This window comes from Mustela nivalis (assembly GCF_964662115.1).
Source record: "Mustela nivalis genome assembly, chromosome: 20".
NCBI lineage: Eukaryota > Metazoa > Chordata > Mammalia > Carnivora > Mustelidae > Mustela > Mustela nivalis.
Genome location: NC_139039.1, coordinates 25,298,375 through 25,315,300, shown reverse-complemented (window position 1 = coordinate 25,315,300; position 16,926 = coordinate 25,298,375). Strand labels below are relative to the sequence as shown.

At 39.5% G+C, this 16,926-nt stretch overlaps 1 protein-coding gene across 4 annotated transcripts in view; it reads left to right on the top strand.

Moving 5' to 3' along the window:
* LOC309855408 (uncharacterized protein) overlaps positions 1–16,926 on the top strand; it is a 332,305-nt gene that overhangs the window by 136,536 nt on the left and 178,843 nt on the right. Inside the window, exon 1 of one of the 4 annotated variants that reach the window (XM_082715645.1) lies at positions 770–812. The exons of the other annotated variants lie outside the window; for them this stretch is intronic. Coding sequence (XP_082571771.1) covers positions 788–812 — 25 coding nt within the window. The 5' untranslated portion in view covers positions 770–787. Of the gene's footprint in view, positions 1–769; positions 813–16,926 lie in introns of those variants that run through there. 4 annotated transcript variants of the gene reach the window in all.

Sequence of the window (16,926 nt, the reverse complement as noted above, 5' to 3'; positions counted from 1 at the left end):
GGCACGGGGCTCTGACAGGCTTTCTCTGCTTTCGTTAGCCTCGATAACTTACATAGTCATGGTCTCTCCGGTATTGTGCCGCCTCCCCAGGGCTCACCAAGAGGCAGGGTAGAGGGCCTTGCTCTTTTTTCCCTCCCGGGTAGCAGCTTTTGGAAACTCAAACCAAGATGGTAACCTTCCTTCCTCCTGTTCCACTCTGTCCTGTTCTCTCCTTGGGTAAATGAAACAGAAGAGCCAGGAGCGGATGGGGAGGGAGACAAATACCCATAAGTCTCTGGGAACTATTGGACTCCTGGAGGGAAACAGCCCATCACTGAGTAGGTGAGTAACAGCGCTCTTCCAGAGCTCTCGCATTCAGTGGGCTCTGGAGGAAGGATGTAGAGTCTCCTATTTCCCTATTTGTGTAGGTGGACAATTTCTGGGGCTCTGGAGCTCTATGGTGTGTAAGTATTGAGATGGGACCCACTGACTTCCAGTGTTTGGTATTAAAAGGCTTCCCAAGCTAGGATGACCAGGTGTTCTGGTTTGCCTGGGACTAAAGCGTTTCCCAGCACGTGGGACTTTCATGGCCAAACATGGTATAGACCAAGGCAAACTGGGTCTGTGGGTTACCATGCAAGACCCTGTGTTTTTCACTGGAACTATGATTCTGCCTCTGTGTTTCTCCAGTCTGTCATGCCTTCTCTCTGCTGTCCCTTTAATGTGGTAGGGACAACCATTCACGTACCGAGTGCTTGTTAAGAATCAGACGCTTTGTTTCCTCAATTAGTCTGACTTCCTTCTCCTGATGGCCGTAGGATTCACATTTCGGGGTGAGTGTCATGGTCTAGAGCTTGTCGCCTGGGAGCCTTGAAGACCCTCCCCTTATCATCGCTCGTTATCACCAGCGTGCTATCAGCATCTCATCTGTTTTTACTCAAATAATTATTAATTTCTGCGTCTGCTCACACTCATGCCAAGGAACGGCCTTCCAATTAGCCACTGAATCTGGGAAGGAGACAGATTTCTCTATCGGTGGGTTAGTTGTTAGTACTGACAGGCAGCAGGGAGCTCATGGAGTGCGTGTGTGCACTTGGATGAGTGGATGAGTGGGTGTAGGAAAGAGAGAAAGGAAGGTGGGAATTCAGTCGAGAAGACCATCTGTTCCTTGTCGCCAATTTTAACTCTTTCCCCCCTTCCTCCAGGCTTTGCATACTTTTCCTGGTTACCATTGTCTGGAGACAGACTTCCAATATTAGCTGTTTCTGGCTTACTGAGCTGTCAAAAAGAAAAAGTGACTTCTGTTTCCATTCTTCTTTAAAATATCTAACCAATAGCTGGGACAATAGAAGTCCTACAATGGAAGGAAATCAGGATTCTGTTGTATTTTCACACTAATTTCCCATGCTCCTTTTCTCCTTTTATAGCTTTGAGAAAATCAGTTAACCCCTCTGATCATTAGTTGTTTTGCAATAAAATGATAGGAAGGGCACAGATCCCCAGACATATTTTCAAAATATACTTTCAAAGATGCTGATGGTAGAATCTTTATTATACCTTCCTCTGCTCAAAGGCCTATGGCAGGCACTAGGAAAGTCCCATAGCCTACAGAATAAAATTTAAACAATTTACTATATTAGTCCATGCCCTATAAAATCTGGACTCTGAAAGCCTGAGCTATTTATCTTCTGTTGCCTCATTTGTTCCTCTAGCATCTATTAATTTGACTTTGGTTACTTTTAATGAGTAGCTGTCTTACTTTTTAATATATTTAGTAATTTCTTGACAGATGGTCTGCTTCTTACCATTAAAAAAAAAAAAATCCCTAACACTGAGCAGCTGTTTTGTACCTAGGAAGTACTCAATAAATGTTAAGTTAAATTCAGAGTCTATTTGGGATATTCAGATATTTAAAAAAATACAAATAGCTTATGCATTTTAAAAAATTTATCCTGAAAATATTCCCAATCTTAGGAGGAAATTCAATATTTCACCAGTAAGAATTATGTTTGCTGTGGGTTTTTCATAGAAGCCTTTATCCAAATAAGAAAATTTCTGGGGCACCTGGGTGGCTCAGTCATTAAGCATCTGTTTTTGGCTCAGGTCATGATCCCAGCATCCTGGGATTGAGCCCCATATTTGGCTCCCTGCTCAGCAGGGAGACTGCTTCTCCCTCTCCCACTCTCCTGTGCTATGTTCCTTCTCTCACTATCTCTCTCTGTAATAAATAAATAAAATCTTATATAAAAAAAAGAAAATCTATTCCTGTTTTGCTTAGAGTTTTTATTAGGAATGAATGTTAGATTTTGTCAGATGCTTTTTCTGGACCAATTGAAATGATAATATGATTTTTTCCCTTTATTCTGTTAATGTGGTGAATTAAATAGATTGATTTTCAATTGTTGAACCAGTCCTGTATTTCTGGGATAAATTGTACTTTGTCAATCTCTATTATCCTTTTTATATATATCATAAATTGTATTAGTCTGTAATGTTCTTTTCTAGTAATGTTCTTTTCTAGTTTTGGGATCAAGCTTCTGCTGCTTCATAAAATGAATTGGGAAGGATAGTTTCAGATTTATTAAAAAAGTTGCAAGGTTATAACAGAGAATAGCCATATACTCTGCGCCTAGTTTCCCCTATTGTTACCAACTTACATTACTATGATACATTTGTGATAATTAATGAACCACTATAGGTACATTACTAGGGTTAACTACTGTTCACTCTTTGTTCACATTTCCTTAGTTTTTAACCAATGCCTGTTTTCTGTTTTGGGATCCCATCCAGAATACTACATAACATTTAGTTGTCATGTCTATTTCAGCTCTTCTAGACGGTGACAGTTTCTCAGATGTTCCCCTCAGCTATTGTTTGTTTTGTATTTTATTGATTTCTGCTCTTAGTTTGTTATTTCTCCCTTTTTAAGCTTTTTTTGAGTGTATTTTTATCCCTTTACCTTCTTGAAGTGGAAATCTAGATAACTGATTTTTAGACTCTTTATTTTCTAATAGAAACATTTTAAAACTATAATTTCCCTCTAAGCCTTGCTTTAGCTCCACCCCATGAATTCTGATTTATTATTATCATTTAGTTTGGAATATTTTTCTAGTATTATTCGTGACCTCTTCTTTGACCCACGGATTATTTAGAAGTGTGCTGCTTAATCTACAAAGAGTTGGGAGATTTTTCTAGCTATGTTTTGTTATGATTTTCTAATTTAAAGTGATAAAAGTACATTCTGTGTATTTTAAATTAAGATTTTTTTTTATGATCAAGGATATGGGCTAGCTGGGTGAATGTTCAGTGTGCTTGCAAGAATATGTATTCTGCATTTGTCTGGTAGAGCGTTCTATAAATGTCAGTAAGCCATTTGGTTTGATATAGTTGTACTGATCTAAATTCTTGTTGCATTTTACCTAGTTCTATCAATTTACTGACACAGGAGTGTCAAAATCTCCAACCAGGATTGTGAATCTGTTATTTCTCTCTTTAGTTCTGCCAGTTTTACGTCATGTATTTTGAAGCTCTGTCATCAGGAGTGTATAATTTAGGGTTGGTTATGTCTTCTTGATGAATCGACTCTTTATCATTCAGAAACAACCATCTTTATCTCTGATAATGTTTCCGGTCTTGAAGTCTACTTTGGGTGATATTAATATAGCCACATCTGTTTGCTTGTGTTTTCACCCATTCAGCCTTTTATTTTCCACTTGCTTCTATTTTTAATATTTAAAGTGTGTCTCTTGTACATAGTGTACAGTCAGGTTTTGCTTTACAAATCCATTCTGACAGTTCTCTTATACTACCCTCTCTTCTCTGTTTTTAACATTTGTACTGGTGTGGCATTTGTTACAATTAATGAGTCAATATTGATATATTATGCTACGGGACCATTTTCATTAGTTTTCATCAGGAGTCACTCTTGGTTATCTATTCTATGAATTTTGACAGATGTATAATGACGCTGTCTACCATTATAAGTATCATGCAGAATAGTTTCAATAGTTTAACTCCCCTAAAAATTCCCTGTGCCAGTCATCCTTCTGTCCCTCCTCCAAACCCTTCACAACCACTGATATTTTCCTGTTGCCATAGTTTTGCCTTTTCCAGAATGCCATAAAGATGGACTTAACTTAGTATGTAGCCTTTCCTTACGTTGGCTTTCTCTCACTTACTAATAATAGGTTTAAATTTTTTGCATGTCTCTTGGTAGCTTGATAGCTCATTTCTTTTTATCACCAAATAGGATTCCCTTATTAGTGTAGGGATGTTCCACAATAGGTTTATCCATTCACCTACTGAAGGATACCTTGGCTTCTTCCAAGTTGTGGCAATTATGAATAAAGCTACTATAAATATTTGTATAGGTTTCCGTATGGAGATAAGTTTTCAACTGCTTTGGGTAAATACCATAGAACACAACTGCTGGGTCATATGTAAAGGTGTGTTTAATTTTGAAGGAACTGCCAAGTTCTTTTCCAAAGTGGCTGTACTATATTGCATTCTCACCAATAATGACTGAGAGTTTCTGTTCCATGTCCTTGCCAGCACTTGGTGAGGTCAGTATTTTGGATTCTAACCATTCTCATAGTTGCTTATCTAACAGATATATATTGATTTATTGTGGAAGTTTAATTTCCCTAGTGATAATATGATGTTGAACATCTTTTCATATGTTTATTTGCTGTCTATATGTCTTCTCTGGTAACACATCTGTTTAGATCTTTTGCTTATTTTAAAATTGGCTCACTTGTTTTTTTATGATTGAGTTTTAAGAATTCTTTATATGTTTTGGACGAGTTCTTTATCAGATATATGTTTTGCAGCAATTTTCTCCAAGTTTGTGGCTTGTCTTTTTATTCTCTTAATAGTGTCTTTTGCAAAGCAGAAGTTTTTCGTTTTGATGAAATCAAGTTACCAATTTGTTTCTTTCATGGAACATGCTCGTGGTGAAGAGTAAAAAATCTATCAGCAAATCCAAAGCCACCTAGATTTCCTCCTATGCTATCTTCTAGGATTTTTATAGTTTTGTATTTGGCATTTAGGTCTGATCAATTTTGAGTTAAGTTTTGTGATGGGTATAGACTTATTTATTGATTTTCTCATGGGAATGTCTAGTTTTTCCATCTCCATTTGTTGAAAAGACTATCTTTGCTTCCTTTTGGAGGTTGACTGTTATTTGTGTAGGACTATTCCCGGGCTCTCTTTTCTGTTCTATAGATTAATTTCCATTCCTTCATCAACGCCACATTGCCTTAATTACTGTAGTTTTTGAGCGACTCTTGAAGTTGGAGAGTGTTAGTCCTTCAACCTTGTTCTTCTCTTTCAATACTGTGTTGGCTATTATGACTTACTTGCCTTTCCATAGAAATTTTAGAATCAGTTTGTCAGTCTCCACAAAATAACTTGTTGCCATTTTGATTTAAATTGTGTCGAATCTACAGATAAATTTGGAAAGAGCTGACATCTTGGCAATATTGAGTCTTCCCATTCGTGTACCTGGACTATTTCACCATTTGTTTTGTTATTTGAATTTGTTCATCAGTTTTGCAGTATTCCTCATATGGATCATATAGTACATATTTTGTTAGCTTTGTATCTAAGTATTTCATTTTTTGAGTGCTAATATGGTTTGTTTTTTATAATTTTAAATTATATATTTTAAATTCCATTTGTTCATTGTTGTATATAGGAGTGCCATTAAAGGTTAAATGTTAACCTTATATCTTGCAACTTTTCTCTAACCAGTTCCATGAGTTTTCTTATTGTTGTTTTGTTTGATTTTCCACATAAACAATCATGTCATCTGCGAGAAAAAGACAATTTTATTACTTACGTCCAAATCTGCATATCTTTTGTTTTTTTTTTCTAGTCTTATTGCATTAGCTAAGACCCCCAGTATGGTGTTGAACAAGTAACAGTGGGCATCCTGTCTTGTTCCTGATCTTATTGGGAAAGCATGTAGTATGCTCTTAGTTACAGATTTTTATAAATGTACTTTATCAAGTTAAGGAAGTTCCTCCTCTGTTCCTAGTTGGCTGAGAGTTCTTATCATGAATGGGTGTTGGGTTTTGTCAAATAACTTTTCTGCATATATTGATTTGATCATATGATTTTTTTCCTTTAGCTGACTGATGTGATGGATTATATAAGTTGACTTTTTCCCTCCTCTGTTGATTTATAACTGATATATAAAATTGTGTAAGTTTAAGGTATACAATGTAGTAATTTTATTTATTTATTTTTATTTTTAAAAATATTTTATTTATTTGAGAGAGAGATAGAATGAGTGGGGGGAGGAGCAGAGGGAGAGAGAGAGAAGAAGCAGACTCCTTGCTGAGCAAGGAGCTCGATGTGGGGCTCTATCTTAGGACCCAGAGATCATAATCCGAGCCAGAGGCAGTTGCTTAACCAATTGAGCCACCCAGGTGCCCCTACAACATAGTAATTTTACATATGTGTATGATGCAGAATGATTACCACAGTAAGGTTAGTTAACACAGCTATTACCTCATCTAGTGATAGTTTTGTTTTGTTTTTTTGTAGTGAGAACTTTTAAAAGTTACTCTGTTAGCAACAACCAAGTACACAATCAGTATTAACATAGTCACCATGCTGTATATTGTATCCCTAGAACTTACTCATCTTATGACTGAAAATTTCTAATCTTTTACTGCTTTGACCCATTTTCCTTACTCTATACCCACTGTCCCAGCAATCACCAATCTGTTCTGTTTCTACAAGTTTGTTTTTTTTCAAATTCTGCATATTCATGAGATTGTATGGTATTTTTCTCTGACTTATTTCATTCAGCAGAATGCTGTCAATGTTCATCCATGAAGTTGCAGATGTCAGGATTTCCTTTTTTATGGCTGAATAATATTCTATTTTACATTAATTGATTTTTGAATGATGAGCCAGCTTTGGATACCTAGGATAAATGCCATTTGGGAATGGTGTATGCCTATTTTTATATATATTTGGTTTTGATTTGCTTTTATTGAGAATTTTCACATATATATTTATTGGTCTATAGATTTCCTTTCTTATAATATCTTTGGTTTTGGTATTAGGGCAATGTTGCCCTCATAGGTTGAATTAGAAAGCATTGCTTCTGCTTTTATATGTTTTGGAAGTGATGGTAGAGAATTAATATAATTTTTCTTAAATATTTGGTAGAATTCGCCAGTGAACTCATCTCAGGCTTGTGCTTTTTGTTTTGGAAGGTTATTAATTATTGATTCAATTTTCAATAGATATAAGCCTATTCAGATTATCTACTTACCCTCATGTGAGTTTTCATAGATTACGTCTTGTAAGAAACTGGCTCATTTCATCTTGGTCATCAAGTATATAAGCATAGGATTGTTAAAAGTGGTCCTTTATTATCTTTTTAAGATTGATGAGATCAGTAGCAATGAGTCCTCTTTCAATTTTGTGTCTTCTCTCCCTCTCTCTCTCTTTTTTAGTTAGTTAACCTGGCTAGAGACATTAATTCTCTTGATCACTTAAAAAAAACTTTTGGTTTCATTGATATTCTCTATTGATTTTCAATTTTTTAAATTTCTACTCTAATTTTTATAATTTATTTCCTTCTATTTACTTTGGATTTAATTTCCTCATCTTTTTCTTGTGTTTTAAGGTACAAGCTTAGATTATTGATTTTAGATATTTTTTCTTTTAAATCCAATTTATGAGTTCAGTGCTATGAATTTCCCCTTAAGCCTTGCTTTTGCTGCATCATCCTTATTTTTGAGAAGCTGTATTTTCAGTTTGAAGTTCAAATACCATAAATTTCTCTTGAGACTCTTTTTTCGTCTGTGTGTTATTTAGAGGTGTGTTGTTTAATTGCCAGGGAATTTGGGATTTAGTTTAATTCTGTTGTGGTCTGAGCATGCTTTGTATGATTTTTATTCTTTTATATTTATTCATGTTTGTTTTATGGTCTTTCCTGTCGTCTATCTTGGCAAATGTCTGTGAGAAGCTGAGACTGCGTGTTCTGCTGTTGTTAGGTGATGGGTTCTGTAGATGTCAGTTATCTCCAGCTGATTGACGGTGTTGTGCATTTCAGTTACATCCTTACTTATTTTCTGCTTCCTGGATCTGTCAATTACTGATAGTGGGGTGTTGAAATCTCCAAATATAAAGGGGATTCATCTATTTCTCCTTGCAGTTCTATTAGTTTTACCTTACATATTGGGAGACTTTATTGTTAGGTGCTTACATTAAGGGTTGTGATGTCTAACTGGAGAATTGACCTCTTTATCATGAGGTAATGCTCCTCTTTATCTCTAATTTTTGTTGCTCTGAATCTTGTTTTGTTAGCTATTTCTAGTTCTCTCTCTCTCTCTTTTAAAGATTATTTTTTAATTTATTTGACAGAGAGATCACAAGTAGGCAGAGAGGCAGGCAGAGAAAGGAGGAAGCAGGCTCCCCGCTGAGCAGGGAGCCTGATTCGGGGCTTGATCCCAGGATCCTGGGATCATGACCTGAGCTAAAGGCAGCCTCTTAACTGACTCAGCCCCACAGGTGCCCTGTCTACTTCTCTTTTTATTACTGTTAATATAGTATGCTTTTCTTCATCTCTTAAGTTTTCATCTGTTTGTGTATTTTTATTTAATGTGGATTTCACGTGTTTGTGTCTTTTTTTTTTAATTCTGACAGCTTTTGTCTTTTAACTGGTATATTTGAACAATTGATATTTAAAGTATGATCGATAGAGTTCGATTAATATCTACCATATTTGTTACTGCTTGCTACTTCCCTTCTTCCCTTCCTTTCTACTTACCCTTCTTTTTTTTTAATCTGCCTTTTTATTAAACATTTCATGCTTTCTCTCTTCTCAGCACTTCAGTTATGCTTCTTTAAGTGGTTGACTCTGAGTTTGTAATATCTGCAACTTATCCTCATCCTCTTTCAGATAACACTGCTGCTTTAAGGATAGTGCAAATATTTTATAACAGAGTATTCTCAAACCCTCCTATATACATTTTTTGATTACTATTGAGGATTAACATTTTTTCATTTGTGTTTTTTTTCCTTTCTCTCTCTTTTCAGTTATTTGTTGGAATGTAGCTTTTGCTTGTTTCTTCACAACAAATTATGCAATTGGAATTATCATTTTAATGAGAGTTTCAGACCAATCAAATCCAATTAGTTGGGTTTTATATGTTGACTTGTCTCTTAGGTTAGGGAAAGAAAGGTGCATAGAAGTGCAGCCTAATTGCAAACCTGGTTTAGATTAGCCTGATTGGTAAGGAAATTTTCTCTGTTGGACCTCATACGCTCTGCCTTTTGAAACTCCTGCTTTGTGAAGAGCAGAGACATGAAATATAAGATATTGGCTGAAGCAACCATTCTTCTGAGCCAAATGATCAGTCCCGGAAGTTCTTGCATCCTTCTGGAATAAAATGAACACTTCAGACCTGTTGCTAAGGAAGAATCTGGAACGTTCACTTCCAGATGGCCACTTGTAATTGTGACAGCCTCAGTCCTGCTACTTGCCCTTTTAAAATTGAAAGAATAAAACGTTTAAATCGTTTAAGGAATTCAGAAACTTTTGAGATCTCAGAGTGTTAACTTCGTAATACTATGGCAAGAAACCTCCCTGTGGGGTGAGCATAGTTTTGGGAGCAAGAGACCAGGCCATTTTGAGGACTGCTGGCCCTGGGGTTTAGTTTCTCTTTGCTATAGGGAACAAGTTTAGCTGGTTTAGCCAGTTTAGATGTCAACATTGATAAATAAATGACCGTGAGAAATGTCTCGTCCTCTAAGATGAATCTAAAAGTTGCTTCTAGAAAATGCACTGAAGATTGCAGCCTTGGTCAAACAGCTGTGAGCAAGCAAGGACGCATCACTCCCTCGAGGCAGAAGGATGGAGAGTTCTAAGAAGCGAGTATACAGGAAGAAGTCAGGGATTAAAGAAGTATACACACAGGGAAAGCTAATGCACAAAATATATGAGTGAGTCTGACGTATGAAGGCAGGTCTGCAGGATCCAGTCTCCTTTTTAACTGAACTTGCCAGCCGGATGTGGACCTCTGTGTAAGGAGCTGGGATCAGTATCAGCCGTTTTTGTATACCCTCCTGTTCTTTAGGTCATTCTCTCCCCAGCCTGTCCCCATCCCCAGGGTGGTGCGTATATCCAAAAACCTATCTGTGGAAGTTTCTTGGCCGGGCCTCATTGTCAGGGAGAGGCTGCAGCCTCACACAGAGTCCCAAAGCCCCTCCCGCCCCAACAGGATACTGAGCACTTTTGAGATCCTGCTGCCTTCCCAGGTAAACGAATGTAATTTCAGACTCTGAGGGGGGCAGAGGCAAGCCGGTCAAGGTAGGCAACATTAACTGCATTCTGAGGTGGACATAAATCATCTTGGCATGATGATTCATTTGACATTTTAAGGCTGAGTCAATTCTCTTGGGCTTTGCCCTGGAGCTACTGTGATGGAGAGCAGGGCTGCCGGCTGAGCAGTCATTTCCCTTTAAAGGTGGTGAAGGATGTGCAGGGGCCTCTGGACCTGGCAAGTCATAAATGAAGATGGAAACATGAGACGCTCTTTGAGTAGTTGAAAGTATTCTAGATGATTGGCCAAAGATAAATAATAGTAGCGAAAACCCCCCAGACAAACCCACAATGGGGCTAGCTAACACTGTCTGCTTCCTATGAAGCAGGCATTATACTGACTTACATGTCTTCATTATTTTTTAAATTAAAAAAAAAAATTTTTTTTTTTTAAGATTTTATTTATTTATTTGTCAGGGATAGAGGGAGAGAGAGCGAGCGAGCATAGGCAGACAGAGAGGCAGGCAGAGGCAGAGGGAGAAGCAGGCTCCCTGCCAAGCAAGGAGCCCGATGTGGGACTCGATCCCAGGACGCTGGGATCATGACCTGAGCCGAAGGCAGCTGCCTTACCAACTGAGCCACCCAGGCGTCCCACATGTCTTCATTATTATGGAGGACATTGTGATGGTCCGTTTTATGTGTCCATTTCACCGGGCTAAGGGCACCCAGATAGCTGTGGAAACTGGATTTCTGGGTGTGTCTGTGAGGGTGTTGGCTCATTGGTTCTCGTGGTTCTCAGGCCTGGGGCCTAGACTGAGGGTTTCCCCTGGCTTTCATGGCTCCCCAGCTTGAAGACCGTGCTTTGGAGGACTTTTCAGCCTCCATAACCACATGAGTAAATTCCTGGAATAAATCTCTCATTTTTAAATTGAGGTATAATTGCCTACATGGTATTATATTAGTTTCAGGTATATACTTAATGATGTGATATTTGTGTGTGTTACAAGATGATTCCCACAGTAAGTCTAGCTCACATTCTTTACCATATATGATACAAAAAATTTTTTGTGGTAAGAGCCAGTTTTTTTAAAAAAAAGATGCAAAGAGCACTATCAATGTTAAAGGGAAAAATAGGGTAGAAGTCTAGGCCTACCTCCTCATTCCTGGCCAGGCCTCTCCCAGGTAAGTTTCTCCGATAAAAGACAAGGTGTAAAGTTCAATGTGAATGTAAGATAGTCAGAGTAATTTCTTAGTATATGTCTTATGCAATACTGGGGGCATATTTAGTATAAATTTTATTTAAAATTCAAATGTAACTCAGCATCCTGTATTTTTGTTGGCTAAGCCTGTGCCCTTCTCCCAGACCTGTTTGGCTCAGTGTTTTGGAGACTGGAGTGAAGCAAGGGCAAGCCCCCTTTGTATTGCATCACATCAGTGCCCCATGAGCTGAGGACTGTGGCAGAAACCACCCTGTATATCTCTTGTATATAGAATTTACAGAATTTTTAAAGGTTTTATTTATTTATTTAATAGAGAACACAAGCAGGGGGAGCAGCAGAGGGAGAAACAGGCTCCTCACTGATCAGAGAGCCCATGCGGGACTCATTTCAAAGACTCTAGGATCGTGACCTGAGCCGAAGGCAGGTGCTTAACCAACTGAGCCACCCAGGTGTCCCCAAATTTACAGTTTTTAAGGTGCTTTTATTTCCATGATCCCTTTAGATGCTTCTGTGTGGCTGACATTTCTCCCTTTTTCACATAAAGGTGAGGCCCAAAGAGGTCAAAGGACTTGCTTGAGACCACACAAGTAGGGAGTGGAGCCAGGATGAGTATGCTGGAGACTGTGGTGTCCCCACCCACCTTACGGCATGCTTTCCCTTTCCTATCAGAACTTTGGGGTCATTTACATTTTGCTCATGTCAGCTCTCGAGATAAAAATGATTAGTCTGAGCCTATCCCACAGGGCATTGCCCTGGTGGCGGTTACTGGTCAAGGTAGACTTCTGACCTAAACTGGCTCAACCACATGGAGGGGAAGGACTTATATGTCATGGTCAGTGGGGATGATTTCCCTCTTGTGCTCTCCATCCAGACATAAATGAGGCCATATATAGAACTCATTGCTACTGGCAGCCATCTAGCAATCATTTGGGAAACTAGCCGGGAATGAGGCAGAGACAGAGTAGAGCAGAGCAGGGAGACGGAAAGAACCTGGGCCCACAATGACATCTTGAGCTGCTGGTCTTTGTCTGGCCTGGAGTCACTCACTTCTGGGCCCCTGGTCATGTAAGATAATAAATTGCTTGGTGGCTAAGCCACTTAGAACCTGGATTTCCTGATGTTTGCCACCCAAGTTATTCTGACTGCTGCCATGAAAATTTAGCTCTTCTCCTTCCAGTGTTCTCCCAATTACACCACCCGGCTGCTGCATATGGCTTACACAGAATTGTTCAGAACCAGCTTCAAAGATTAGCACAATTTAAAGAGCGTTTTTGAGTGGGAGGAAACAGGGGGCAATGTATGGGCTGACTGGTACTTGTAATTGCTCAGAGACAAGAGGACTTCCTTTTTTCTTTTTTTTTTTTCTTAAGTTTTTAAAATTTAAAATCAATTAATTAAAATGTAGTGTATTATTAGTTTCAGAGGGAGAGTTCAATGATTCATCAGTCTTATGTCACACCCAGCGCTCATTACATTGCGTGCCCTCCTTAATGTCCATTACCCAGTTACCCCATCCCTCCGCCCCCTCCCCTCTAACAACCCTCAGTTTGTTTCCTATGATTAAGAGTCTCTTATGGTTTGTCTTCCTCTCTGGTTTTGTCTTGTTTTATTTTTCTCTCCCTTCGCCCATGATACTCTGTTTTGTTTCTTAAATTCCACATATGAGTGAGATCATATGGTAATTATCTTTCTTTAAATGACTTATTTCATTTGACATAATACCCTCTAGTTCTATCCATGTCATTGCAAATGGCAAGATTTCACTTTTTTGATGGCTGAGTAAGTAGTATTCCATTGTGTGTATACACAGACACAGACACAGACAGACAGACAGACAGACACACACATCTTCTTTATTCTTCTTTATTCATTCATCTATCTATGGGCTCTTTCCATAGTTTGGCTATTGTGGACATGGCTGCTATAAACATTAGGGTGCAGGTGCCCCTTCAAATCAGTACTTTTGTATATTTGGGATAAATACCTAAAAGTGCAGTTCCTGGGTTGTTATGTAGGGTAGCTTTATTTTAGATACTAGCCCTTTACCTGATAAGACATTTGCAAATATCTCCTCCCATTCTGTTGGTTGTCTTTTGTTTTTTTTGACTGTTTCCTTTGCTGTGTAAAAGCTTTTTATCTTGATGAAATCCCAATAGCTCTTTTTTGCCTATGTTTCCCTTGCCTTCAGAGATATGTCTAGCAAGAAGTCGCTTGCAGAGGAGGTCATCAAACTTCCTGCCTGTGTTCTCCTCTAGGATTTTGATGGATTCCTGACTTACATTTGAGTCTGTTTTTGTGTATCGTGTAAGAAAATGGTTCAGTTTCATTTTTCTGCATGTGGCTGTCCAATTTTCCCAACACCATTTGTTGAAGAGACAGTCTTTTTTCCTTTGAATATTCTTTCCTGCTTTGTTAGTTGACCACAGAGTTGAAGGTCCATTTCTGAGCTCTCTATTCTGTTCCATTGATTTATGTGTCTGTTTTTGTGGCAGTACCGTGCTGTCTTTTTATTTATTTATTTATTTATTTATTTATTTATTTATTTATTAAAGATCTTATTTATTTATTTGACAGATATCACAAGTAGGCAGAGAACCAGGCAGAGAGAGAGAGAGGAGGAAGCAGGCTCCCTGCTGAGCAGAGAACCTGATGTGGGGCTCAATCCCAGGACCCTGAGATAATGACTTGAGCCAAAGGCAGAGGCTTTAACCCACTGAGCCACCCAGGTGCCCCAGTACCGTGCTGTCTTGATGATTACAGCTTCATAGTAGAGCTCGATGTCTGGAACTGTGATACCATCAGCTTTGGTTTTCTTTCTCAGCATTCTTTGGCTGTTCTTAGTGTCTTTTCTGGTTCCATACACATTTTATGATTATTTGTTCCAGTTCTGTGAAAAAGTTGATGGTATTTTGATAGGGATTGCACCAAATATACAGATGGCTCTAGGTAGCATAGACATTTTAACAAAATTTATCCTCTCAATCCAATGAGTATGGAACGTTTTTCCATTTCTTTGTATCTTCCTCAATTTCTTCCATGAGTGTTCTGTAGTTTTCAGAGGAGAGATCCTTGAGGCAAGAACATTTTCACACTTAAGAGCTAGGGGAGCAGAGGGAGGTGACATTCAGGATGACTGTTGAACCTCCTGCTTAGGATTCATTGTTGATTTGAGGGTCACCTGGGAACGCTGAGAAAGGAAGTGATGTGATGGAACTGAGGGCATGAGAGGCCTGGTTCATATGCTTTGGGAAGAGCAAGCATACTTTATCCTTTTAGATGTATAGAAAAGTTTCAAAAAGCAAATGGAGAATGGGTGCTCTTGAGATTACTCCCTACTGGTTGTGTGTTCATGCAAGTAATTGCCTGGAAGGAATAAGTCCTTTATTTGTACAAAGATACACTCTCCAGCTCTCTCAGTGTTTGCGCAAAGTTTTGATAATGTCAAATATGTACACAGATCCTTCATTTCCTTCAGGTGCCTTTGAACTGTTGCTCAGCCTCCAATGGCGAGGGCTTGGGAGCTCTCTTTCAGAAAGGACAAGGGGTTTTTGCTTGCTTGTTTGGTTTAGTTGGGTTTGGTTGGGGAGAAGGCAGGGCAGATGGGACTGAGACCTAAGGCTTTGGATCCTATAGGGCTCCTTTCTGAGGTTATCATGAGTCTTATGTTGGGGTCTGGGATGGTAAAGTTGATCATTAACCATCAGAGTTGGGTTGCACCTTGTACTGGTTGTCCAGGGGCTGCTATAACAAACCTTTCCAAACTTGATGGCTTAAAAGAACAGAAATGTTGGGGCGCCTGGGTGGCTCAGTCGTTCAGCATCTGCCTTTGGCTCAGGTCATGATCCCAGGGATCATGGGATTGAGCCCTGCATCAGGATCCTTGCTTAACAGGAAGCCTGCTTCCCCCTCTCCCACTCTCCCGCTTGTGTTCTCTCTCTCACTGTGTCTCTCTCTGTCAAATAAATTAAAAAAATCCTTAAAAATAACAACAACAACACAAATGTATTCTCTCAAGGTCTGGAGGCCAGTATTCTGAAATTAAGGTATCAGCAGAGCCACGCTCCCTGGAGGGTCTCGTGGGGGGGGGGGGTGTTTTCCTTGCCTCTTCCAGTCGCTGGTGGCTGTGGGTGTCCCTTGACTTATGAACAAACCTATCCCATCTCTGCTCCCTACCACATGGACTTTTCTTCTTCTTTTTTAAAATTTTTAAAATTTTTTATAAACATAAAATGTATTTTTATCCCCAGGGGTACAGGTCAGTGAATCACCAGGTTGACACACTTCACAGCACTCACCATAGCACATACCCTCCCCAATGATGGACTTCTCTTCTATCTGCATAACTTCTGTCTGCCTCACTCTTCCAAAGACAATGTCACTGGATTTGGGGCCCACCCAGATAATCCAGGGTGATTTTACCTCTAGAACCTTAACTTAATTATATCTGTGGAGATCCTTTCATAAAAAAGTTCACATTCACAGTTTGCGGGATTTGGACAGATCTTTTTTAGGGGGCTACACTTCTACTCGCTGCAGGCCCCTTTTGAAACTACCAAGTGATGCCATTTAAATTCCTTGAGTGTCAACACTCTCACCTGTGAAATGGGTGTATAGTTGCTGACTTTCTTGTCTCACAGGTTTGTGAGATCCATTCCTTCACCTGCGTGAATTACGAGGGGATGGAAAGACAGGATGGGGGGGGCGCCTGGGTGGCTCAGTGGGTTAAGCCGCTGCCTTCGGCTCAGGTCATGATCTCAGGGTCCTGGGATCGAGTCCCGCATCGGGCTCTCTGCTCGGCAGGGAGCCTGCTTCCCTCTCTCTCTCTCTCTGCCTGCCTCTCCATCTACTTGTGATTTCTCTCTGTCAAATAAAGAAATAAAATCTTTAAAAAAAAAAAAAAGAAAGACAGGATGGGGTCGGATGAGGGAACAGTCACTGTTATTTGGGTAGCCATGGGGTGGAGGGAGCAGGAGGGATTAGAAGACAAGGAAAACGTGGTGTAGCTCATCTTCTGAGGGAAGGAACAATTCCAAAGAAGCAGCCACAGCAGGGGGCTGGGGGCAGGGTGATGCGAGTCACACCGGGACACATGCATACACATCTGTTCTCTCCTGACTCCTTGGCTGGGAGCACCGTCACGGCTCGCTCTGAAGGAGGAGATTCAAGAGAAACTGAGGAGCTGGGCAGGGACAGCAAGAAGGAGGGTGGAAAAGGGAAAATAAAGAAGAAAGTACAACTCTTTCTCTGGCTACCCTGTGAGGCTAAAAATGACTCTAAAAATGACACTTCTGTTCTTCTTTGGAATTTTAAAAAAGATTTTATTAATTTATTTGACAGAGAGAGAGATCACAAGTAGGCAGAGAGGCAGGCAGAGAGAGAGGGGGAAGAAAAGTCCCTGCTGAGCAGAGAGCCTGACGCGGGGCTAGATCCCAGGACCCTGGG